The sequence below is a fragment of the Haliotis rufescens genome, unplaced genomic scaffold, assembly GCF_023055435.1.
Source record: "Haliotis rufescens isolate VD_foot unplaced genomic scaffold, xgHalRufe1.0.p SCAF_1, whole genome shotgun sequence".
Lineage (NCBI taxonomy): Eukaryota > Metazoa > Mollusca > Gastropoda > Lepetellida > Haliotidae > Haliotis > Haliotis rufescens.
This window is the reverse complement of record NW_025963779.1, coordinates 53,659,307-53,686,707: the sequence shown is the minus strand read 5'-3', so window position 1 is coordinate 53,686,707 and position 27,401 is coordinate 53,659,307. Positions and strand designations below refer to the sequence as shown.

At 37.9% G+C, this 27,401-nt stretch overlaps 1 protein-coding gene across 7 annotated transcripts; it reads right to left on the bottom strand.

Moving 5' to 3' along the window:
• Positions 1 to 27,278, bottom strand: LOC124131314 (WD repeat-containing protein 93-like). 7 transcript variants are annotated; one of them, XM_046494510.2, is made up of 21 exons: positions 26,865 to 27,278; positions 25,788 to 25,983; positions 25,039 to 25,103; positions 24,397 to 24,472; positions 22,898 to 23,007; positions 21,368 to 21,430; positions 19,006 to 19,074; positions 18,544 to 18,564; positions 17,381 to 17,410; positions 14,245 to 14,371; positions 13,297 to 13,480; positions 12,272 to 12,342; positions 11,853 to 11,930; positions 10,395 to 10,526; positions 9,507 to 9,720; positions 8,693 to 8,753; positions 7,618 to 7,774; positions 6,612 to 6,819; positions 5,470 to 5,596; positions 4,077 to 4,104; positions 1 to 895 (listed from the first exon to the last, which is right to left on the bottom strand). In XM_046494510.2, exons 1-20 carry the CDS (start codon positions 27,126 to 27,128, stop codon positions 4,099 to 4,101), a joined length of 2,259 nt encoding a protein of 752 aa, XP_046350466.2. In that variant the 5' UTR covers positions 27,129 to 27,278; the 3' UTR covers positions 1 to 895; positions 4,077 to 4,098. The 7 variants fall into 7 exon arrangements, with proteins under 7 accessions (XP_046350466.2, XP_046350464.2, XP_046350465.2 ...); XM_046494508.2 differs by lacking the exon at positions 4,077 to 4,104; XM_046494509.2 differs by lacking the exons at positions 4,077 to 4,104; positions 17,381 to 17,410.
• Positions 27,279 to 27,401: the final 123 nt, after the last annotated feature.

Below are 27,401 nucleotides of genomic sequence, written 5' to 3'. Positions count from 1 at the left end.
TAGTCTTTATCATATTTATCATCATAACTGACATGAATGTACAAAAACATCATTCTAGGCTAATACCACTGTTTAACCTTTAATGTACAGCCAGTGATATAAGCTATCAATGCTCAAGAATATTCTGTCAAATAAATAATATAAAAGTTGATATAACGCAAATAAACATTTTACAACAAAGATAATATTTGGAATATTTTTCATCAATATCACAGCATGGGCATAAAATCAGGATGGATGGGAGTTGCGGCAGCCAGAGAACTACATTCTTTTGATGGAACAGGGCTCTGGAGAGGCCTAACTTCTTTCAGACTTTCATTTACTAGAAGCCCTTTTCACAAAATGATCTTAGCACAATGTCTGTCATAAGTCTGTGTTAAAATATGGGAGCTAGAATCATCTTAAGCCCTACTAGAACTGGTGTAAGGCAATCTTACAGTATGGGAGTTAGAATCATCTTAAGCCCTACTAGAACTGGTGTAAGGCAATCTTACAGTATGGGAGTTAGAATCATCTTAAGCCCTACTAGAACTGGTGTAAGGCAATCTTACAGTATGGGAGTTAGAATCATCTTAAGCCCTACTAGAACTGGTGTAAGGCAATCTTACAGTATGGGAGTTAGAATCATCTTAAGCCCTACTAGAACTGGTGTAAGGCAATCTTACAGTATGGGAGTTAGAATCATCTTAGTGCTAAGATAACTTTTGTGGAACAGGGCCCTGGCAGAATAATAAGATCATGTCCTCCTCTGTGATGTGATGGACTGGTTCTTATCTTTACTTAGTACACCATGTTCTCTAAGGATAGTTGGGTGTGATTTCTGGCCCTCCTTTACAAGAGGTCTTCTGTTTCATATGAGAAGGATGGAAGATGAGGATTTGTAGGTAGATGCACTCTGAAAAGGAAAACAAATATCAAGTCACACATGAGCTGACACAGTAGATCTCACATAATCACTTGGGACACATTTGTTTTCACTTGCTTTACAGATGTTTTACAGGAAAATACCTGTCAGTAGTTGGGGGGAGTAATTCATTTCAATTTCAGTTTTGTTTCTCCTCCACTACAGGTCCGCTGGTATAAAAAAATATAGCTGGTTTAATGTGGGAGGAGAGTCTGCAACACAGCTGTTGCCTTGAGCCATGCAAACCTGACGAATCTAGCGGGACTACTGTTTTGCATCTATGCATTCAATCAATTTCAGGAACAACAGCACACTTTATTTTGACTCCTATGTTTTATGACTCAACTTCTTTTGGTTTTTGTTTAGATTTTTTTCTTTTTGAATGCTCTATGCTTTCAGCTTATCAGCAGGATAAAAAAAAGAGCAAAGTATGAACCTTTTTTTAAATTTTCATTTCAACAAAATTTAGTCAGCAGATCCATAAAGAAAGCTTAAAACTAAAGCATGGCCTTACTGCAGACAGTCGTCAAGGTCTTGTGTGCACAGGTATCTCAGGTACAAATCAAGATATTTCACTTCAAACATACAAAAGTTAATTTTATTGTTGAAGTGACCTGTGGTATTAAGTCTTCAACAATAGAATACATGTAGTAGACAATATACAAAAGTTTACTTTAATGACATCACCTACTTTCATCTTGATCCAGTTACTGATAACTGAGATCTTTAGTTAATGAACTCCAAAACTAGCCCCTCCACCAAATCTCATTCAAATCAGATCTTTTTCTCTGAAATACCTGAATGAAGATATGATGCCACCCAATCAAAACGAAGAATGGGTGGGTTCTTGAACCAATTAGACGTCAGTTTTCTGAAACAATTTAGCTTTGTTTCTGTACCACCCTGATTTCGAAATTTTGAAGCAAATATTCCTTACATTGTAGTCCTTTTGGGGTTAAAATGCCATGGTGCTCAGACATGACAGGGTATATATATACTACATGTATACACAACAATATGAAAGCATGGCCTTTATTATTTCCATTTGGAACTGCCCATTTATGTTTGTTTTCAAGATACATAAATAAGATATTGTTGCTCTGAAATCTTTACTCGATCTTACTGAGAATTTAGAAGCCTCGCAGCTGACTGGATGATTACAAAGATCACCTGACTGGCTGATTACAAAGATCACGTGACTGGAGGGCAGCACAGAGTGGCCTCATAATGGAGAAGAAGATCTGATTTTAATGAGACTGCACCTTCACCAAGAAATATATAAACACCTCTAAGAGTTGAAACAAGACACTATAGTGCATGTAACTACAGGCCTGGTAAATCTGCAATATGATACAAGCAATGTTAGGCTTGGATCTCGGGCACTGCCCACATGAAAGCAATCATTTTGTTTCAGAAAGTGAAAGAAACTCCTGAAACCAGTGCAGCAAAAATTTCAAAAATAATAAAAATGGAGAAAAGAGATGTCACCACATAAGCCTGGATTGATTGTCTGACAATTTATAAAATAAAATTATCTGCCTCTGAACTTACATTTAATGTTTGTATGGTCAAACTTTGCAATCAAACATATAACTTAAATTGACATGCTGCTTGATAAATAGTTACAGGAAGTAGAGGGAGGGATCCCAGATTTTTTTAAGAGAGGGATTCACCTTCCTGTAATATGTACCTCCAGCTTGATTACAATAATAAATATTTTGATAATTTTTTGACACTGTGGTCCACATGATATGTTTGAAAGAGGAGGCAAATCTTTGAGACCCAGAACAGCCCCTGGCATGTCATATCCATTGTGGTTAATGCTGGATTCAAGAACAGTTACCATGCATTGAGACCATGAACTAGGTCCAGACGTTTGACAGATAAACTTCTACAAAGATAAACTTATACATATAGGATACTACACATAAAGAAGCTAGCATCAGCATACAAGAAACACAGAGTTTTACAACATCTAAACTATATTTCATAAATATATTATGGACAACATTTAAAAACAATGGAATATTTGTTAGCAGAGGAGTATAAATATATGGGGCTGTAATATTCCTATGTGCTGTAAGTTGGAGATACACATTACATGTTTTCCGACTTACAGGTGCTAGTGAGGATTTGATTTCAGGAAATTATATTGGAACCAACATATGTTATTTTTCAAATTTGGAACTGAGAACAAAAAAACTTATCACTATGATCATGAAAAGTAGCCATGCACAGTGCCACAAAAATTTCCAGCATTTAATCTCATTTGACAATGTTCAATAACATTACAAACATGTCTTGTTTTGTATCAATTCTTTACCCCACAATACAATATTTGTGTCATGCATAAAGTGTTGCAATACGCCGATACTGCCGAGAACTGTTACATCCCCAAAAGCTTGGCATAAGGAGTATTTGGTTGAGAAGCTTCCCCATATAGATGTACTGAGGAGGGGAGGAACAGAAACACAGAGCAGGGAGGACAAGTTGATGCAAATCTATAACCAAATTACACAGGCTTTATGCTGGAATATCCTGGTGTTACTGAACCAAAAAATCTAAAAGACATGTTTCCAAATACGTTGAATATATCAATCATTAAGATTTCCTTACGGCATACAAATGCTTATCCGTGATTATCCAGCATCTTCAATCTATTATGATATATATCCTGGACCTGTTTACCACCAGCTTTGTTTGGGAAGGGACGTCACAATCTCCATATCTGTAATCACTAACTCAGCATTGACTTTCAGTCATAACCTTGAAATTAACAACAAATCCAAATGCCTCGTTCTAAACATTCTAACTTGCATCTTCGTCCAATTTAGCCCTCCACATGAATAATCAAATCAGAAGACTTATAAATCAACTTTTATCTGGAAAAGACTTTTTTCTTTTTGTTACAAGATGTCCTGGTTGTATGTGAGAGAGCACACAAAAGTCGAGGCAAGTTCAGTCGAGTGATATCGCTGCTTATTCAATCATGAAACACATGATTTGATTGGACATCTATTTTCATCAAATGAACCGGACTCAAAACAAAGTTTTGGTGTTGGGTAATATCATAATAGAATGTAGATTTAATGACAAGCAATGTTCTCCTGCAGTGTGTTTCCTGGGCGATGGATACAGCTTAAAGCACTACGGACTACCAGGTTAGATTTACCACGGACTGATGGTAGCTAGAGTTATCGCTGAAATACAAAGTACTATCATGTTAAGCTGTAATAAAATACATTTCATCTCAAAGAAAAATAGAGCATTTTAGCTGTTACCAGAAACTGAAGGATAGTCTGTTTCTATTACCAATAAAACCTATCAGTATTTCAAAATAGTAGTAGCTACAGATCAGAGACTCATCAATGTTGTTTTTATGAACATGGCTCTAGAATTACTTCAAGCTCTCAGTCCTAACTGTTTTGAGTGAAAGCCTGATATCTCCACTAAATCTGTTAAATGTACATATATATATAGTCCAAACAACATGGAACTAAGTTAGAACTATGACTATAATGCCGTCACTCTTCCAAACCTAAATTCTTTACCAAAACATCTACCACAATGGCCGCTATAGGAACCATGCTACATACCATATTCGCCATATTACTGCTATTGAAAATTTTCAGTTTCACAGAGTTTCAGATGGACATCGGTCACCAGTCACAGACTGGTAAAATTTCAGTTTGACCGATGGTTTGTTTAAGAAGCCGGACTTTTGACCGACAGAAATGCTAAGGAATCACATGTTTCATAATTTCATAATTAAAAAGTAAGTAGTAGGATTAGTCCTGTTGACAGTATCAATTACAGTATCTTACAACAAGACAATGCACAGACATCAAAATTCATTACTGAAATTCTGGGCAGACCATGTCTTTGCATCATACTTTCTGTATCAGGAGCTATAGTGATAAGTCAAGCACTTTTCTTATCGCAACATTTTATTGGCCAGATTGTATATATTCATCCAATCACAAACTGTATTGCATTGATTTGTTGTTATGGTTCGTCTGCCATTTTTGTTTATTTGACTTATTGACTTTTGCCATTGTCGTATTACATTTCTCTTGAGTCCAAGTCATTGACCTAGATACAACCTTTTATGTCAAAATCACTGTTTCATCAACATTTGAACTATGTTCACTACTTCTCAATCTCAAATTTAAATCGTTTTGAATAGTTTCAATAAGTCACCCGGGTAGCTTATTACGGCGAATACGGTATCATCACAATGAAAGTATACTTTGTAGATTATTGTAAGGGACGGACCATTTAATATTCTTGGGAGTTATGGAATCTTTTTTGAAAAGAGAATATTTTGTGGTCACTGCCTCAAGACATCATCCATTAGAAAATTATTTAAAAATTTATAATTCCCACCACCATCCCCACAGAGGATATCAAATGGTAAGTCCACAATGTAACATTTTTTTTTTTCAAGGGTAAATGGTCCATACAACTCAATGATTTACCCAGGTAAATGGTTCATGTAACTATATAATTTACCAGGGGAAATGTTTAATACAACTAAATGATTCAAGTTAGGAAGTTGCACCTACCAGCGGTACCCTGGACAGCGCCCTCCTCTTGGCCACATCCCGAGACTGCTGTATGAGATCCAGCTCCTGCCGCAACATCCCCCACCGCGACTGCATCCTCATCTTACGCAGACCCTGCTGGGCCAGTCTAGAGACACAGGGATCAGTGATTTACCTGCATGTCTTGAAGCCAATACTTCCATTCCAAAACACTGTTTGAGCATTAGCTTCCTCTCAACAGTATATTATTCACCCATCAATTCTTCCAATGGCCTGTGATTTTTTGTCAGATGGTCAATATTATATATGTGTTAAGGCCATACCTTTTCTCACTCAACCACCCACCCACCCACTCACTCACTCACTCACTCAGTCTACCCACCCACCCATCCACCCACCCACCCACTCACCCACTCACTCACCTCTCCTTCATGAGGGCCAACAGCCTCTGCTCCAGGGTGGTGTGAACTAGTCACTCACTCACTCACTCTATCACTCACTCACTAACTCAACCAAACACCCACCCACACACTCACTCATTCACTCAGTCTACCCACCCACCCACCCACTCACTCTATCACTAACCCACCCAAACACCCACCCAGCCACTCACTCACTCACTTTGTTTACCCACCAACTCACTCACTCACCTCTCCTTCATGAGGGCCAACAGCCTCTGCTCAAGGGTGGTGTGGACAAGTCACTCAATCACTCTATCACTCACTAACTCACTCACTCACCCATCCACCAAACACCCACTCACTCAACCAAACCACCCACCCACTCAACCACCCACACTTACTCACTCACTCACTCATCTCTCCATCATGAGTGCGTCCAGCCTCTGCTCCAGGGTGGTGTGGACCAGGCACTCACTCACTCACTCACTCTAACTCCTCACTCTATCCACTCACCCGCCCACCTAATCTCTCACTCACTCACTCACCCACCCACCCACTCACTCACCTCTCCTTCATGAGTGCGTCCAGCCTCTGCTCCAGGGTGGTGTGGACCAGGCACTCACTCACTCACTCACTCACTCACTCACCTCTCCTTCATGAGGGCGTCCAGCCTCTGCTCCAGGGTGGTGTGGACCAGGCACTCACTCACTCACTCACTCTATCCACTCACCCGCCCACCTAATCTCTCACTCACTCACTCACCTCTCCTTCATGAGGGCGTCCAGCCTCTGCTCCAGGGTGGTGTGGACCAGGTACGAGACGGCCTCGCGTTCCCGCTTCCAGTAGGGGTCAAGGGAGGGGAAGGAACGCAGCTGGAAGATGAACAGAGACGACATGCTGACTGGAGGAATCTCCTCCATCTCAGTCTCCTCAACCACCTCAGAGGCTTCTTCCATATCTATCTTTGTACCTGGACAAACAAAGTGTTCTGTCATGTGTGTGGAGAAAAAAGAAAGTGTAATCTTGCTCCCTATGTACTAAATGTTGTACCAAATCTACAAGTGGATCCTGACTGAAGGATAGTTCAGGCTTGAGTAACATGATGAAAATGACACTACCCTTACAACCCCAGACACTACATGTCAAACACTTTTAGTATATATAGGCAGGGATTTATCTCTTTAGCAAAATGCCCATGGCAGGTATATTTGGAAAAAAATTGTGACATTTTTCAGAATTGGATTCTGAGGAATTAGAAATTTTTAATTCAAAGTGGGAATTTTTACTGTCATTGGCTACAGACTTGATGGCTTAGCTCAGCCTTTGAGCAGATCTGTGTGGGCGATATAAAGTAATATAAGATAATACTTCAAATACAAAAAATGGCTGGATACAGATACAAAAATCATACAAAACTAATGGAACTAACTTCTAAAATAATAATTGATCAAAAGTATGGTACAAGTTATATGTAGTCTCGCCCACTGCAAACCTTTTGTAAACATGGTAAAGAGACAAAAACCTTCTTCCAAGTAAAGACATATACATGTTACCTGAGCTTTAAACAGCAAAAAGCATTTATTTTTCCCACAAAGAAAAATATTGTATCACAATACAGAATAATGGTACAATTTAGGCAGCCTTGTCTTGTGGTGTGACATTATATCATTATATCATTACATTATTCTGAATGACACCATAAACACATCAAAACACATTCTTCCACTTCCAGTCCCTCAGATTACACATTTCATTAGCCCAAACTGACCTTTGACATACAACAGTTGTCCTCCTGATCCAAAAGCAAGAACTGGTTCCCATGGGTTGGTCAGCTGGTGTGTGGAGGGCAAGGTCATCTGACACAGGTTGGATCCAGTGACGACATCCTTCAGCAAGAGGGAGCCGTTCTGTTGCACCACCAAGAGCTGTCGGGGAAGATGTCAACAGTAAGAACAACTATGATAAATTTTGTTCGAAATTGAGCAAAAGAGTCGATGGGTCCTTGTAATAACCCCAGTGTTGGAAAAGTTACAGAAATTCTGGCAGATGGTGTGAGTGTAGATCCTCAACAAAGTCACAGAGCCTGATCACCTGATCCATTAAGTTGCCTCTTGAGATTAGCATAGGGGACCTATTGTAACCCAGAGGTGGTTGGGTAGCCTAGTGGTTAAAGCGTTCACTCGTCAAGCCAAAACCCGGGTTTAATTTCCCCTCGTGGGTACAATGTGTGAAGCTCATTTCTGGTGTATGCTGCCGCGATATTGCTGGAGCTTAAAACCACTCACTCACTCACAATGATAAGTGATCCCCTGTAGGGCTGGGACTGGTAACTTGGGTACCCAGGTCAAGTTGGTACTGAGTAGGACCTGGGTACCCACAGGACTACCCGCATCCGTGGTTAGTCACGTGATATATTGTTTAATGACAAAAATTATCCAGAACTCTTTGGTTACACGACAAGTCACTAATGTTTGCATTTCTTTCTGACTATGCACCCATTCCTTCTGACTTTTCATATGGTTGAATAAAGATATAACTTAAGACAACTTCAGTGTATGCATGATACGATTGTTTAATACATGTATTCCTAATCGAGCATTTTGGACCTATCTCTTGAGACCTACAGTGGATACCCGGGTAGGGTCGGGTAATTGGTGGGTAGGTACCCGGGTAGTAAATATGGACTCGTCCCAGCCCATGTCCCCTCCAAATGGGCATCAGGATTATAGACACATTACTACATTGTATGTCATATGAACATCTTTTAGGAAAAACAGATAAGACATGTTTTTCAAACAAAAATTCTGCAGGATACTTTTATCTGATAACGAAATATGTCTGACCAGTTCCGGTACATCAGGCATCGTGTCAAGAATAGTCTCCTTCTCCTCATCCTTGTCAGGCCTGAAGTATAAGAGAAAGAACGGGTAAATGATATTCGCCCAACATTAAAGTTCTTGCCATAACAATATCCCTCAAACCATTGATATTTAATATTTCCATTGCAGGAACAGCTGTCAATTATGTCACTTCCATACTCGAGGTAAGGCTTCTACTGTAGCCAAACATCAATGTATGAAGTTACCTTTCTTTCTGAGACAGGTAACTCGGGTACTCGGGTCGGGTGGGTACTGAGTATAGGACCCGGGTACCCGCAGGACTAGCTGGACCTGTGGTTTGTCACGTTATACTGTTCAAAGACAAAAATAAAGATCTCCATGGTTACACTACAAGTCACTAATGTTCACATTTCTTTCTGACTATGCACTCTTTCCTCCATATATATTCATATGTTTTAATAAAGATAATGTTCGGTCAACTTCAGTGTAGGCATGACCAGATCATTCTAAATGTGTATCTAAGTGCATTTTGATAGGGATATGGTAAAACTAGTCACAATCAGACATTTTGTACCCATCTATTGAGACCTACAGCAGGTACCGGGGTAGCGTCGGGTAATAGGCGTTTGGGTACCCGGGTAGTAAATTTGGACTCGTCCCAGCCCTACTTATTATATTTATTGTTTTTAAATCAGTCTACCTTCAAGATGGGATATATAATTATTTCACCCCTAAAAGGAAATTGTGCATAACATATGAAACATTTGTTTCTTGTACGTTCTCTTTTGACCAATCTGATGAACAATCCACTACTCACACTCCTGCAAGGCAGATAGGCCTTGTCTGTGGTCCATCCTCTGTGTTGTAGATATACTCTGCCCCATTCCGACCCTGGATCAGCAGACAGATGTCGCTCTTCTTCCTGTAAGGGGGATAACCCTGACTGGTCGGTTGTGAAATACTTGGATCCAGGAACTTCAACCTCTCAATGGGCACATCTTGACAAATACGGATCACCCCTTTGTCTATACCTAGACAAACATTAGTTTCTGTGTCAAAGGTGTAGGATTATATGGAGAATAGGAGCGAGTGTTTCTTTACAGTACAGTCAACAATATTACAGCTATGTCACAGCAGCATGTGAACAAATAAATCTGGATCAGGGCCCTGTTCCACAAAGCGATCTTAGTGTTAGGATAATCTTAAGCCTATATATAAAGTATGGGAGTTATGATCACCTTTGTGCTGAGATCACTTTGTCGAACAGAACCCAGATTAGCTTGTTTGTAGCCTGAGCAACATTCCAGTGCCACGATACAGTGATACACAATGCTGATGGTGAGATTCCAGTAAGACAATGATTGGCAAAAAGCAATGTAAAGTCTAATGAAGAATGAGGGATCATTTAGTTGAAATAGTTTAACATTATAACCATACACCCTAGAACTATGTTTGCACAAATATGTAGTGTCAATGAACATTATTTGTTGAGCTTTAAGGAGCGAATCTTTGACAACTCTTACACCATTACTTTGATACACAGCTTTAAAAAAAAGAGTTTTACGGTATTGTCACTTTGCTGTAATGTCATATAGAAAAATGAATCTAAAATGTTTTTAACTTTCATACAGAACAATGCTCAACTTGACACATATGATGGTAAAAGCACTTGAAGTTCACAACGTTTCACTGTGGCAAGTTTTACCCAGGTATCTGTCCCAGAGGACGACAGTGCCGTCCTCCAGGCCGACCGCCAGGAGAACTGTACAGGAGGACACGGTGGTGCAGCGGATCCTGCAGCTGAACGGCCATACTACATCAGGCTTGTGCTCAAAATCTGAAAAATGTAACGAATTCACTGATACCCATCTTATACAACAGACAACTATCAGCTGCTTCTCAAGCAAAGGCACTGTCCAGACACTCCCTCTGAAGCAGGATGAGATGAGAAACTCATATATTAATATGGATGACCTAATACAGCACTCTGATGGACAACTTCCAGTAGCCAGGAAACATCTTTCAGTAGCATCTCAAATATGTTGTCAATTCTTAATTTTGTTTCCTTGTTGTTTAACTCTTCACTCAGGAATATTCCAGCTTTATGAGTGAGTGAGTGAGTTGGGTTTAACGCCGCTTTTAACAATATTCCAGTTATATCGCGGCGTGTCAGCTTAATGTAGGAGGAAAGCCCGAAGTGATGCAGGTCTCAGACGTTTACCACTTCGGTGAAACCCACGAGCACGGGTATGGTGCTGACAAACCTAGAAACATAAACGGGGCGAACCGGGATTCGAACCCACAATCATAGGTTTCTGGCGTGCCCAAGGGACGCAACTCTGCACAGCAAATCGCGGCGCCTTAGACGACTGGGCCACCCGTTCCAGCTTTATGACAGTGGTTTGTAAATAATTGAGTCAGGGCCAGACAATCCAGTGATTGACATGTAGATCATCAATCCACGCAATTGGGATACAATGACACACAATCAACCAACCACTGAGCATGACCATCTGATCCATTTATTCGCCTCTTAAAACAAGCTTAGGTTCCTGGGGACCTCGTCTTACCCGCAATCCCCACACTGATGGCATTTACACGAAGGTGTAGAAAATAACCCTAATATGCCAAATACTGTCTAGAAGTCCCAACTGTTCTAATTGTTAAATAGATAGTGTTCTTAAGCCATGATGTATTGATGCACTGTGTCCATAAACTCAATGACACATAGCATACACAATGCACTTCATTTTGTACCAGATCATTTCAAAACTTCCGAAAGCCCAGGGCACTATCAAAATTAGAAATAGGGGGCTCTTATTAGAATATTATTTTAGTGAAAAAAAAACTGAGTTGAAAGATAAATTTTGTGGTTTATGCTGACAGCCTGAAATGTTTATATACGACATATATAATTTTCCAGAATATAATTGCCAATAATTAAGGGTGCATATAGCACACGAGTGCGCATTATACCCGAATAAATAAGTCTTGTGTACATTGATCAATCGGAAGGGGTGCCAATTGGGATTGTTCACTAGCCAATATATTAGCAAATATCGCTGTGGGCGCTTATTACGTCGAATACGGTATTAGCTTTATAGCACTTCTCCTAACAAGCACACATGAATGTGTATAGCTCCTGGGTGGCATGTGCACCTACCTTTGGCTGTCTTGAGCAGAGAGTAGTGCATCACATGGGAGCCCCCAGTCCACCACACAGCAACAGTGGTAGGTAGCCCTGCAAAGAACATGTCCAGACATTACAGTAAGTGTAATTTAAACAGTCTGTATTTCTTAGTCTAGAATAGGGGGATCTCAGTTCTGTATTACAAAAAGTAGAAGAAAGAAATACAGAAATTTACGATTTTTTAGATTATTCCTCAACCAAAAAAACATCATCAAGAAAGTGAACAAATAAGGATGTCATTATTCAAGTCACCAAATTACGGTTTTGTTCTTACATTCTTGTATTCAACTAAAGACATGTATTTGAGTGCTTCCTCATATGATGGTCCTAAATGATACCCTAATACTAAACACAGTATGACCACTACTGCGACTCAGGCAATATGCCAGTACCTGCTTGAGAGGGCAGCTCCAAGCCTTGAGGAACCATCCTTCCTGCACTCAGGAAGTGGAAAGTTGGCGCTCTTGAAAACCAAAGAAGAATTCTCCATATATTACCCAGGTGTTATCAAATAGTTAAATACAGATATATTTGGACTGGCTCAAATCCTTCATGGGCATTTAGCTATGGATTCTATGGAGATTACATTTCCAGGGTGCAGAAACACAAAGTAGCAATAGCATAAGTCCAGGTTAAGATATATTATAGTGAGTGAGAGATTTGTGTTTTCCATTGCTTTTAGAAATATTTTAGCAATGTGGTGGCAGCGACACAAGAAATGGGCTTTAGATATTGTATGTAGTAAATTGAACCTGTCTTTAGGTGTAATAAGCGAACGCTTAACCACTAGGCTACCCAACTCTGTGAAACAGGACTCTGTTGTTTTGGATACTAAATGTATACTCAGCCATATGTTAAAGTTCAAATGTATCTAACATCAACGCAGTGAAACTAATTGGACTAAAATTTGGTATTTTCCATTACTTAAAATATTATTTGGTATTTTCCATTACTTAAAATATTTGTTCGCCACAATGTTGTTTCAAACACATGAAATCATAAGTTATGGCCAAACTGAGTAAAATCAGATAATTACATGGATATAATAGTCAGTTTTCAGGCCAAAGTTTACATGATGTTTGTTTGTTTGTTTGTTGTTTAACATTGCACCCAGGACTATTCCAGCTATATGACGGCGGTCTCTAAATAATCAAGTCTGGACCAGACAATCCAGTAATTGACATCAGGAGCATCGATCCCTGCAATTGGGATACGATGACATGCATCAACCAAGTCAGACAGCCTGACCACCGATACCGTTAGCCGCCTCTTACGACAAGCATGGTCACCTTTTACGGCAAGCAGGGTTTGCTGAAGACCTATTCTTCCCCGTATCTTCACAGGTTGTTTACATGATGAATCTGAAGTATTAGAAACTGTTTCATTCGGTATGTTATCTGAACTACAAAAGGCTCACATAACTATCTCCTCCTCAGTTTTATCTTTAGGGAGATATTTCATTAGGTTTCCATGCAGGTGGTCAAACATGGTGTCCCGACCCTCAAGATGGTTGGCAGTGAGGAGGTGGCTCTGTCCGGTACCGATTACCTCCCCTGAGTCAATCTTCTGACATGCAGAGTATATGGAAGATGAGGTGTTAGCTGTGGAAGACAACAGTTGAAGTTAGTTGCCCTTAAGGGAATTATATCAGTTATATCACAGTGTGTCAGCTTGATGTGGGAGGAAAACCTGAAGTGATGCCAGTTTTAGACATTTACAACTTTGATGAAACCCACAAGCAATGTTTAGGTACTTAAAACATAGACACATAATCAGGGTGAACTGGGATTCGAACCCATAATTCCATGGGTCTAGTCCTATTCATCCCGTCCCATTCCACCCAGGTCAAATACCCCCTAGGTCAGACAATTTTGAGGATATGCATATTTTAGATTTCTTAAGGGCACGATTTAAATTAAAAAAATTAAATTATGAAATAAAGCATCATTGATAAAGTATCAATCTTTTTTAAAAGAGGAGAATGACCTTGGGGGGGATATGCTTGTTTGTGTAGAGATTTTATATTATTTCTGACCCCCTCCAATGTTTTTTCCCATTTTCTGCAGCGCCATCCCAGTTTCTGTCCTTTTTACCAATGACCCTCACACCTTATAGAATATTTTTCTCATTAAGAAAATAAACTTTGCGAAAACCATGATAAAATAATGTCAACTATCAAAAAGAACTAATTGTCATTTAATTTTCACTCTCCCAGGGAGATGGTCAAGCTTTTTGATGACTCTCCCCTGATTTCCTCTGGCGCGTCCCCCCTGTAATAAGTAATCCGTCTCTTAGAACAAAGATATGAGAAATGGCACTATTCATTTAAAAAACAATACCAAACTTATACAAATTTGTGTCTAACCTGCGAGGGGTGTAGGTGGTTTAACTTTGAGCACCATGTTGGGTGCGGTGAACTTGTATGACGCCTTGTCTCCAGGGTTACCAGTCATGAGGGGTGGAGTGGAAGGCTTGGGGGAACCACTTCGATCCTGGAAGAATAACAATTGTGATAGTATACACCTGTACACTGATGCTAGAAGTTCCCTGGAACCAGGATTCGAGACTGTTCACAAATACTCACTAGTGTCTGGGTCTAATGAATGAACACTTCAAGCAGTGCTGCACTGAACTTTCTTCCAGGATTCAGTGAGTGAATGCTGATGCACATCCCAGTAGGGTTGGGACAAGTCCAAATTTACTATCCGGGTTCCCATCCCCTATTACCCGACCCTACCCAGGTACTGACCCCCTATTACCCGACCCTACCTGGGTACCTGCTGTAGGTCTCAAGAGATGGGTACAAAATGTCTGATTGGGACTAGTTTGACCGTAGCCCTGGCAAAATGTATTCAGATATACACGTGTAAACTAAACCATCTGGTCATGCATACACTGAGGTTCACAGAAGGTTTATCTTTATTCAGACACATAAAAGTCTGAAGGAATGGGTGCATAGTCAGAAAGAAGTGCATTCATTAGTGTCTTGTAGTGTAACCATGGAGTTCTAGTTAATTTTTTATCATTAAACAGAATATAGTGTGACTAACCATGGGTCCAGGTAGTCCTGTGGGTACACGGGTCCTTCTCACAACCTACCCGACCCAAGTACCCAATACACCAACTGTGTTATTCGATACGTATCACGAAACCTTGCTGGCGATCTTATAACGATACTTGCATGTGCTCTTATCGGTGGTGCATAAGTCATCTATTTCATCATCTTCCCGGGGCAAGAGAGTTAACTGACTTTAAAAGTCCAGTTTCCACCCTTGCTGAACTAGGCTGGTATTATGGAGTTACATTTTGGCTTGACTAACAAGTCTTTGCATAGTCCAATCAAAATCACGCAACGAAATCGAAATCCGGTTCATAAACTGTCATGCAGATTTTGGTCGATTGCAGGATTTGCAAAGCATGTGCACCGCTAACACGTTGTCAACAGATATTTTCCTAATCTTTTCATGTTTTTAATCAAGGTGCTCATGTGATTTGATGCACTTTTTGATGTAAGACCCGTTTTATCACAACATAGATCTTGATTATCGATCAGATTGTCTTGACTGGGCGCTGCCATTTTGTTTGAAGCAAATGCAAGTAACACGAGAGGTGGAATCTGATTGGTCCATGGGAGAGGCATAGAAGGGACATAACTCGTAATAGCCACTGATGGCACTGCAATCAAGGCCAGGAATTCTAGCCTAGTTCGGTGAGGGTGGAAACTGGACTTTTGTAGTCAGTTAACTCTCTTGCCTCGGGTAGATGCTTTTTCATAGACATATTGCTAAATACCTGGCACACTAACAATTTACAGTTGGCAATGTCAAGTATGGCACAGTGGATGAAAATATTTACATTTTCACATGTAATTAGTGTTTGGTGCATCATTTATTAAAGAATACCTTTAAGGTAAGAATCAATACTTTTTCTTAGTGTGCAGTTCTAATCGATACTTGTATCGAGAAGTAAAAGATCGCGATCCACCAATGCATCAGTGTATCATCCCACTACTAATCTTAACAAGCACCACAAAAGTTACAGTACATCCCTGAAATCAGAAATCAGACAATTAAAATCTACTGACCATTTTGGCAGGAAATGCCCAATTTGAACTCTTATATTTGACAGCTGAATAACAATATTAAACCTCACTAGATAGAACAACAGAAAAAAGCATCTACAGTTTTACTGGGCAGGTGCTTATTTTACAGACTGCTATCAGCCAAGTCATATATAAGGTGACCATCCAATCCTCGTTTTGGTACACACTTACAACAAACATGTGGTAATAAGAAACCATTCTGTCCTAGAATCCCTGTAGGAGTTAAGAGATGGGTTTGTGTTCAGGGGCTATTTGGCAAACAGTCAATAACAGTCATTAACAAGGGCAAAAGTGAGCGTGGCTCACTAATACCCCCTGTGTCAGTAGTTTCAAATTAAATAATAGAAAATTAATTCATAAAAAAAATGGAAAATTAATAAAAACAATTTTTTTCTTTTGACTGCACCCCTCCATATGACACAGATTATATGTACTAAGTTTGAGATGAATCCACTGAATAGTTTAAGAGAAATCACGCGGACAACGTTTTCGGACGGACTGAAGGACGGAACCTTGGTATAACTGTATAATAAATGAAAGTTTTTGTCACCTTAAAGGACACATCTTCAGCTATTGCAATAATAGATAAAAATAAACATATCATTAGTGTCATAGACATTTATTTAATTTTGTTATCTGAAAATGTCATAAGCATAATTATTTGTTTTCTAAACTAGAAGCAGAATAAGTTAAAAAAAATACAGGTGCTGGTGTTACTTGATGAAACTGGGAAATAACCAGCACAAGCTTATTTACTCAATTTTTGTTGATGTTATTTCATTTTTTATATGCCACACTCAGCAATATTCTAGCTATATGACGGCGACCTGTAAATAATAGATCTGACAATCTGGTGATTGATATTATGAGCAGCATCCATGACAGGAGGGTATGATGACACACAATCAACCAAGTCACTGAGTCTGACCACCAGATCCATTTGGTTGCCTCATACAACCATAATAGGTTCCAGGGGACCAGTTGTTATCTTAATTCCCATAAGGCTACTCATTGTACAAAAGTTACCCCCTACCCCTTCACTATGCCATGCACTATAGCAAGCCTAGGGTGAAACTCTATGAAGAAAAACATCTGCAAGAACAAAGATAAGAAATATAATCATTAACAACATTACTATAGGACATAAAACAAGAAATGGTCAACATCTAATAAGCAAACTCCATGCATTGTCTAAATAAAAACTCCTGAAATGAAAACAGTTATAGTTTATGCATATATGCATGCAATTCTCAATGTATGCATGCAACTCTATACATGCATGCTGCTTTCTACATGTGCATGCAATATCATGGCACTAGAGCCTATGTGAGCAGTAATTATGACCGCTACTAGCAGCTGAATAGCAGAATCACATTGGGCAGCTAGTGCTTCATCTTACTTTGCCACGCCCCTTCCTGGAGTCTGAGCGCTGAAATTTGAAATGTAGTACCTGTCACTGTTACTGGAGATCCTCTGTCACCTAAGTGTTCCACTTTAACCATGAGGGTCCATGTCATAATGCTCATGTTAAAATGGAAGATTTAGGGATCCAAAGGGTCAAAGTCTACGGCAGCAAACCTCAAGGGCCCTTAATTGAAGAATTGCATCAAATACTAATAGTCTGTTCATTACTGAATGAAAGATTCCACTGAAGACATTTTTGTACCAGCATAACCACCCAGCTAAAGAAACACATTGTCAAAATGTAACACAACTGCATGAGAGAACTTATCACAACTACAACTACAACTGCATCCAAGGTAGATCAACTTCTAAGAAAGGAAATCAGAAACAGAAAGAAGACATCTATTTCAACCTCTACCAAACATGTACCACTCAGCCACAGATTCTGAAGGCACATGATCAGATAGTTTTAAGTAAATCAAAATTTGAGTTCTATTTGGTAATAAATACCAAAATATGACATGGATTACAATGTTTGTTTGTTGTTGGTTTGGGTTTTTTTTATGGGTTTTTTTTTTTTGGGGGGGGGGGGGGGGGTTGTTTTCGTTTTGTATTTTTATTATTTTTTTATATTTTTTTTATTTATTTTTTTTGGCGGGGGGGGGTTGTTATAATAAAAGAGCAATAGATTAAACTGGAATGGATCACAAAACAGCTAGGAACATGTAAATGTGTTTCATTTTTTATTAATGATGCAATGAGCAATATTCCATTTATATGACAGTGATCTGTAAATAATCAAGTCTGACCAAGGCAAACCAGTGATTACCAGTATTATTAAGATAATTGTGACAAGCCATCAGGATATGATGACATCAGGATATGATGACATGCAATCAACCAGTTTTAAACCTCCTGACCTAGTCAGTTGCCACAAATGACAAGCCGAGGTCCTATTGCAAGTTTTTTCAGATATAGTTCCAAGTACACTCTGATCATCATGATCATGCACCTTCAAGATGCAGGTCCCATCAAGTTATAGCTCCTGGAAGATGAGACATCATCCCAAACCATTTCCAAGTACGTATTTGACAAAAAGCAAGAATAAAAATATTCAACCTCTAACCAAAAACTAAAGTCAACAGAAACATGTCTTACTTTTTTCTTTCTCTGTCTATCCTAAAAGAAGAAAGCAGATATTTTTTTATAAAATTGAAAAGAAAAAAATATATTTTAAAATCAATCTTTTTTATGGGAATCGTCAATTTTTTATCACTTAAGAAACAAATATATTTCATATAAGAAATTATCCACATTTACAATATTATCTTAATTCACATAAATAATGAGTTAGTATGTACTCAACTAGAGCAATGAAACAGAACAAGTTCTTATTGTAACTAGTACTACACATTCTTCTAAACACATATTCTAAAAAAGGTATTTGTTAATGACTAGATGTGATACAGCTAATAAAAGACTGTGGAATTATGTCAACTGAAGCAACTATAACACTGTCTGGAGACACGATCTGTTTCAAACAAATGAGATTCAGAAATACCCACATTGTCATGCAAAACAAAATAAATACTGTAATGTCAAAATAAACATATATCTTACAGATGATGCTGACGATTTTCCCGATGATGCACTGCTAGAGCGTGATTTCTCATGTACCTGCTTAATTAGCTTAAAAACAAATAGTTAAGAAATTATTCATATCATCCTTGGTATGAGTGTTGGAAGTATCTGCGATGATGTATATAGAGTCTAAACTGACCATCACAAAAGTTCACACAACAATCATTGCAACTATTGGTCACTATGTAATTATAATGATGATAATAACAAGTAATTTGCGACAGTGCCAAATTCCATGAGCGTTGGAATGCTCATAGCGCAACACAATTACTACACTGGGTCACTGAATCAGTGTGCACTCGTAATTTTCATTCTCCACTCCCTGGTGATACTACTATGTAGAAGCAACTACATATTGAGACAAAGATCAGATCTAAACTATCTAGTATGTACAAACCTGATAGATCATTAGAAATCCAGACATAATCCTAAGTTAAATCTAAGATTAATCAGAACACCACTATTGAAAATACCAATCTTAAATTAAATTCAGACTGTAGTTGCCGCTACCCTTAACAACGATCTGAGGATATCGCATTACAGGTCACATAAGAACAACATTTCACGAAATTTGACCGACCAATGAAATGCCTAACAAGATGTCAACATTAGCCAATCAGAAAGCAGCTCTTTTTATAAGCTGTACAGCACTAGTTTTAAACTGGCAACTTTCTTTCCAGACTACTCTTTGAAAAATATTTTGACAAAGTTCTTGATTAAACTTTGAAAACTGAATAAAAGAACATTGTGGAATGTCTAATAGATGTCCTAGATGTCCTGGCTCTACTTACCATGGGCTATGGAAGACTCATAATGTGATGTCCTCAGATCTTTGTTTAGCAGTTCCAAGAACAAAGATCCCATTTTAATCAAATTTGGGAATACATGTACACTGATTTAAACACTAAAATTGAAGAAACAATCGCCAATATTATTACATACACATGTTGATTGTTTGAAATGCACATGACTCTAATCTCTATGGTAAAGCAATGCAAAAACACTCAGTGTTCTATCTGACTATATAATTTTAGCAAGCATAAGAAAGTGATGTTTGATAAATAGACATAAGTATGATGTCAACGAATAAAAGAGGCACACAGTCAAATGATATTATTTCATTGTAAATATTTGCTAAGCAAAAACTCTGGATCTACATATGAAATTTGATCTACCAGATATATAATAATGTAAGAAAAAGGTTAGCCATGAAAATGGCTTTATAAAAAATGAAAGGATACTAAACTAAACTCGGTCAATGAAAATAAATACTTGCTTTTTTCACTTTCTTATTTTTCCAAGACTGATCCAAAACAAAACAATATTTTCAGACTTGAAAGTATATAAAAGACAATGTCATTACCTTAAACATGTGATTAAATTTCCATAATGAAGCAGGCAATGTTGACATTGTGTGACCGTCTCAAACATTTAGTCTCAGAAAAAAAGTTATCTATTTCAAAAATGTATATCTGCATAATAAAAAATAAAATCCAAAAGAAGTCCAGGACAATACCAAGAGCTTATACAATCTAGACTTGCAAAAACATTCTAGACTTGACCTGGATTCATTTCCTAATGTATTCTCAAGGGTCAGGGAGACCAACTATGTCTATCTGACTGGATGCTTCTCTCCTTGGTCTGTCTCTCCAACAACCTTACTGTATTGCCAATGATTCAAATAAGACAAATAGGTCCCTCATTTTACTTTGTAAAAGTAACAGTTATCTGCATCATATTCTTTGTAATTTATGGCATGGTAGAGACATACAAGGTAAAAAGAATGTTGCTTGTTGTTTAACATCACACTCAATGTACCAGCTTTTAGCTGATGGCCTGTAAGTTATCAAGCCTGGATCAAACCAGTGAGCAAATGTCTGGAACTGACAGGGTACGATAACACGCTATCAATCCATTTAGTTCACTTATATGAACAGCATAGAATCACCATGGGGCTGACATTATAAGTACAAAATGCATGTGTGAATTCATTTTTTCCATGAAATCTTTATTTCAACTAAGTTTATCAAGCTGCCAACTTGTAGAAACAATTCTGAGATTCACAAAAAAAAGAAGAATCATATTATCCTTACATTTCAAACTGTTTCGTTTAACTTCAATTACAGAATATCATAAGTTAAGTCATTGGTTACATAATCACGAAAAAGTATGTATTTATTCAACTTTCCCGTGAGAAAACACCTTATATCCAAGACATGTACAATCCACCATGTTAGTCTGCATAGTCAATAGATATACTGTACAGGGCCAGTACACAGGTCCACTACACCAGCCACACAGAGAAGCTCGAGCTCACTCAACTACCAGGGTCACAGCCTACCTGAGTTGTCTCCCCTTCAGTACCATGACTTTCAGTATTCTGGGCCTCACCAGATGATTCCTCCTGTAAAATTTAAAGTCTATCCATCCAGATATTCTAACTACCTAGCTTGAAGGAATAATTGCTTGGATGACTTTGCAAACACTGACCATAGCTCAGGATGAACTCTTGTTTTGATGCAACGACAAAAAGGAAAAACACGTAACTCAACAGGCTATTTAAACAAACGTCTAAGGTAAAAATCAAATCTGGAAAGGTATTAGGCACTTATCTACTCCCCAAAACAATCAGCTTGTGTTAAAGATATTTTGGATGTGTAGAAATTTCCTTTGTTAAACAGTGTACCTATATATTACTATTTAGGTGAGTGCTGAGACAAAGGAGTTATTTTTAACAGCATACAGTAAGAACAATAAAATGCCGCTCTTTTTTTTCATCCTAATCTTATTTTCATCAACAGCTACATGATGAGATGTGAAAGAATGAAGTGTCATTTCTCTCCCCCCAGCCCCCAGACATAAAACAACAAATAACTTCCAGATGTGGATCTGAAATGTAAGGCCAAGTTGAGGAGGCTGAAACCATTGAGCATGTTTAAACTGACATTATGTCATTTCCAAAGTTTTTTTGTAAATGTATTGATAATAACTTTCAGCATTATATCAGGGATGTTCAGAGTTCATTGTGATTAAAATGTCCCTTGCGTCTTGATAAAAATATTTATTTCAGTTTCAGGGAGAGTATACAAGGGCCATAACTCTGAAAACCATCTTTCATTCATTCAAATTCAGCAGTCTTCCACATCTAGTCATCTGATTGGGAATAACAAGTGTGTCAAGTTTCATAAACATAAACATCCAAATTACTGAATAAAGTAATGAAAGAGTTGTGCATGATGATCTTCATCTATAACTTTATCACTGTGCATATAAAAGCCTAAATAAGCCTTGTGAATATAAAGGTCATGCCAAGGATAGTCGTTAACACTAGCCCAATACACCATCTGTATATTGAACATGGTTGGCTAACATTAAATGTATCCTGAAGGCTTTCAGAAATGTTTGAAGGGGATTTTATCACCATGTAGACTTGTAGATGGCTTGGTCAATATGTCTATAACAGCATGCAAAACATGTCAAATTTATTTTGACAATGATATGAATATTTTGTTTCAAATATCATTATCATCAAAAGCCATACTTTTCAGGGCCTTAATCATTCTTCAAGCTATGCCTCCAGCATAACCATCAGTCTCGTATGCAAATTAGCATTAGGCAAAAATACACTCTAGCCTGTTCACGGGTCATGAGATTTCATTTTTCTAACTTTCCTCATTTGGAAAAAAATCACTCTCAATACCATTAACCTCTTTCCCAAAGCATAGTTTTAGTATATGTTTCCCAAGCTATTACACTTCATGAAAAGAGTACGAAGTATCAAAACACAATAGACCAGTTTGGATTTGAAGACTGAAAAGATTTTGACAGAGACTTAAATGAAGGAATTGTCCACCATCTGGTCGTACTGTACCTGTGGATTCTGTTTGGGGGTAATCTGTGCCTGGATAGCCTCAAGTTCCCGTAGCCAAGCATCTCGTGGTAGCTTGTGAATCTCCAACCATATCTCCTTTGTACTCGTGTCTACAGTAACAAGAATAATTGTCATTAAAAACATAATAGTGTTCGTAATTAAGGGAGGTCCTGGGGTTCTTGAGACTTGTTCCAATAGTATTGGAATCTGGGAACTACCAAATTTTTAACTTCAAGCATAAAGGCAAAAACAAGGACCTCTCGACTTTCATGCTACCTTTAGAACATTGAATATGACTTAAATGAATTTGTTTCGATACACTGTCTGCAGATGAGCTATATCCAGGGTTCAGTATGGCTACTGTTTCACATCACTAACTATTGGAAAGTTGTGAGGATGAGTAATTTCTACCAAAATTAGGTTATCTTATATTTGTAACAAAACACTGCATGAAGTAAGGAATTGATTGTTCATGTTCATGGGTTCTTGAATGTTTGTATATCTTTTATATGCTTGTTTGTTGTTTAATGCCACACTCAGCTATATTCCAGCTATAAGACAGAGGCCTCTTAATGATCAGGTTGATGCCACACTCAGCTATATTCCAGCTATAAGACCGAGGCCTCTAAATGATCAGGTTAATGCCAGACTCAGCTATATTCCAGCTATAAGACAGAGGCCTCTTAATGATCAGGTTGATGCCACACTCAGCTATATTCCAGCTATAAGACCGAGGCCTCTTAATGATCAGGTTGATGCCACACTCAGCTATATTCCAGCTATAAGACCGAGGCCTCTTAATGATCAGGTTGATGCCACGTATTGGGTAGAATACACTGACAAGCCAAGTCTGACCACCGGCAGTCCGGTTGGCTCCAAATGAGAACAATGAGACATGATTGCGATTAATATTATCATGGGATGACCCCTCTTGTGCTGTCATTGCCTGTACTGTGTAGCATGTGCAATGGCAAAACAGCAGATAGTGTTGTGTACATGGTATTCATTGCTGTACTGTGTAGCATGTGCAAATGCAAAACAGCAGATAGTGTTGTGTACATGGTATTCATTGCCTGTACTGTTGTGTAGCATGTGCAAAGGCAAAACAGCAGATAGTGTTGTGTACATGGTATTCATTGCTGTACTGTGTAGCATGTGCAATGGCAAAACAGCAGATAGTGTTGTGTACATGGTATTCATTGCTGTACTGTGTAGCATGTGCAATGGCAAAACAGCAGATATTGTTGTGTACATGGTATTCATTGCTGTACTGTGTAGCATGTGCAATGGCAAAACAGCAGATAGTGTTGTGTACATGGTATTCATTGCCTGTACTGACATTTAATGGAGTATTCCCGATTTTGAGTTCTCATTTGGAGTCAAACGGACTGTAATCCATTAAGTTGTTTGGAAGGGATAACTTGTATGAGTAGTATGGGTTGATGAGCACCTAGAATCTTCATGGTGTCCTGTATATAAACATGATGGCAATCACTTACTTTCTAACATTAGTCCCATGTAGTCTCCTTCGTTGGAAGATTCACATTTGCTGACCAAATTTTTCACTCCACTGTCCTGGGAATGAAAAGGACGCAAAATCTCTTTCAATGAAAAATTACTAAAAATATTCCATAAAATATTAAAACAAAGTCAGCAGACTGCCAACAATGCAGTATTTAATGAAATGTAAACATTGTCTTTGTCAAATACAACAAGGTTAACAATAATATTGATACAGCCAGCCATTTCCTGGTTCAAGTTTCACAAAGAAAAATACTGTATGTGCTTAGAACTGTTTAAACTGTTAGCAAGATCTTAGCAAGATGAAAACAATGCATGTTCATTTTGGCAATATTTTTTTTGCAAAAACTGGCTCAAGAAAAAAAAAGATCAAACCTGAAAAGCTCTATTATCTCTATTCTGTGTTCAACAAAAACAACTTGTCTCAAATTGTGCACAAAACATGTTTAATAGCAAGTCCAATAAGACCTGCTCAACAAACACTGTCCCTTTGGCAAAGATTTTTGAAAAACTAAAAACAAAAGCTGAAAAATTTTGCTTGGATTTTTTCCACCTGTTTTGCCTACTGACCAGGCAGTTCCCACAATCCTCTGTAAACCAATGAAACAATGCAGCCTTACCTGTTCATTCAGAACTTTCAGCAAGAAAAGACAATCAAATGCAAAGGCAAATAATCTTCCAGTTCCTGTAGACAGAAAAGTAGTCAAATAATATTTCAGCTCCTTCTAGTTTTACAAACTTGAGGCTAAAAAAAATAATAGTCTTGGTTCTCAGGCACCCCCTGCATCATCATAAAGTCTGTCGCACGTTTCGTTTTTATTTCCATTTTTTTTTAAATCCAAAAATCCTAATATTTAAAAACAATGTGATCCAATATAGCATGCAGTTACTTCCCTTTACATGCGCACTGCGTTACTGCACATTTCATGTTATGCTCATTGGGGCAATAAAAGTTTGTATTACTTGTTTATGTAGAGAGGCCCTTTCCCAGGTTGATGGTACACAATTGTTTATTTTGTTACATACTAGTTTGAACAAGCAAAAAAAACACACAAAAAAACACACCACCCACCCGCACTATATTTTCAAAAGTCATTGTCTGAGAACCAATTCTTTTATTTTTTTAAGCATAATAACATTTGACATTCTTAACTTAACGTCCTAGATATATCAGTACAATGAATTTACTTTTATAAAAAATAAGTAATGGCTTTGCAAAAATTGTAAAAAGTAAACTATTTCTTCTTTACTATATCAAATGATATTCAAAATTAAAAAACTGTTAATCAGCTTGCTACTTCATTCATATTTACAATAATCTACTTAAATCGCAAATTGATGTATCATACATATAAAATTTAGTTTTTACCCATATCGTCAAGGGTGACTATGAGATAGGTCTGGACACCCATGACATGTGATCTGATATTGACAATCTCCATATTGTCCTCTTCCCATATTGTGATTGGTTTCTGTGTAGATGCATCCATTACTGATAATCCATTTGGCAGACCAATGAAAATATATCTGCCATCACCACTATCTGCCAAAGATGTTGCTTGTGTCTGAAACAGACAACCATAAATGGTAAGTAACATGTCATTTTCATCATTGGTTCCAATATTTGCCATATCTTGTATATGGTTTGGTCAAATATATACAAGCAGCAATTCTAAGTATGATTCACATGTTGGAGGGGGTTCTTTGAGTGAGTGAGTTTGATTTTACACTGCTTTTAGCAATATTCCAGCAATATCAAGGCGAGGACACCAAAAATGGGCTTCACACGTTGTACCAATGTCGGGAATCAACCCGGGTCTTTGGCGTGACGAGCGAACGCTTTAACCACTAGGCTCACACTGGCCTGTAAAGCACCAGCTCTTAATTTCTCTACTACAGCTAACTTTTCTTGCACAGTGTATGCTTTCCTCATATCAAATTTGGAATTAACTTGACATTATAAATCACCCTTATATACAGTAATGTATGTGAAGCTAGACTAATTGGTTTGGTATTGTTTTAAACATTATTTGCTTTTATTGTTATCTGTAGCAATGACCTAAAAATGATATTTGACACTGTAGAAGCTGTGGTGACCATGAATTTCATTGTAAAACTGGCTAAATTCCGGAAAATCTATTTAGTACTCCCAACCGCTTCTGTACAAAAGGTATCAGTTCTACCGTTACTTGATGAAACAAGATTTCTATTGAACACTATTCGTTTTGTGTCCGGGGTCCTAAAAATTAGTGTATGGATCATTTAGATTTGTCTTGGAGTCATCCAAATTTGGGAAAGCCTTTCGCCCATATCCCCCCTCCAAAAGTTATATATGTATGCATTGCCAGTCAATTCTTTTTATTATATATATTTTTTGACGGGAGATAAGGGCGGAATACTTACACTAAATGAAAAAAGGAATATAATTTACAGACAAATATATCACCTGATTCTGAATTTCAACTGCACAATCATATTTCGGTGGTCTGATCTTGCTCTGCTCTGCAAATCGAGCACTTTCTTTCTGTGACACGTCCTCCCAAACATCGTCAAGAACGCCATTAATAACTTTGTTTATCATTCGATAAGGCTGTGGCAAAACATCACGTATTTGTTCTGGATCTTGAATATAGTCATCTTCATCTTCATCCGATACGTTTTCTATGGACGGAGGAGTGTACACGACGTTCTTGCGAAGATAAACGGGCATTGTGGACGGTTATGATTATTGTCACGACACAATAGTAACCCAGATCCCTAGTTTGTGTAGAAAAGCTTTGACTAATTAATTTATGTCATGGAATAATTCTATGATTTAACTGTAAACATGCTGCAGATCAAATTCTCGTAACCAAGTCGGCCATTTTGAAACAAATACTTAGAAAAACTATTAGTATTACAACTATAGAAATATAATGTTGTTACTATTATTTTGTGCTATTATATTAGTCATATTGTTTACAATATAACGAAAAAACTATAG

What these genes read in the sequence shown, in the direction of transcription:
- LOC124131314 (XM_046494508.2), bottom strand. Translation starts at nt 27,128, where the DNA reads ATGCCCGTTTATCTTCGCAAGAACGTCGTGTACACTCCTCCGTCCATA. An exon ending in GGAGCTGCCCTCTCAAGCAG is followed by an intron (nt 11,931 to 12,271) that starts GTACTGGCATAT and finishes TGTTCTTTGCAG; the next exon opens with GGCTACCTACCACTGTTGCT. An exon ending in CGCTGTCCAGGGTACCGCTG is followed by an intron (nt 896 to 5,469) that starts GTAGGTGCAACT and finishes TTTCCTTTTCAG; the next exon opens with AGTGCATCTACCTACAAATC.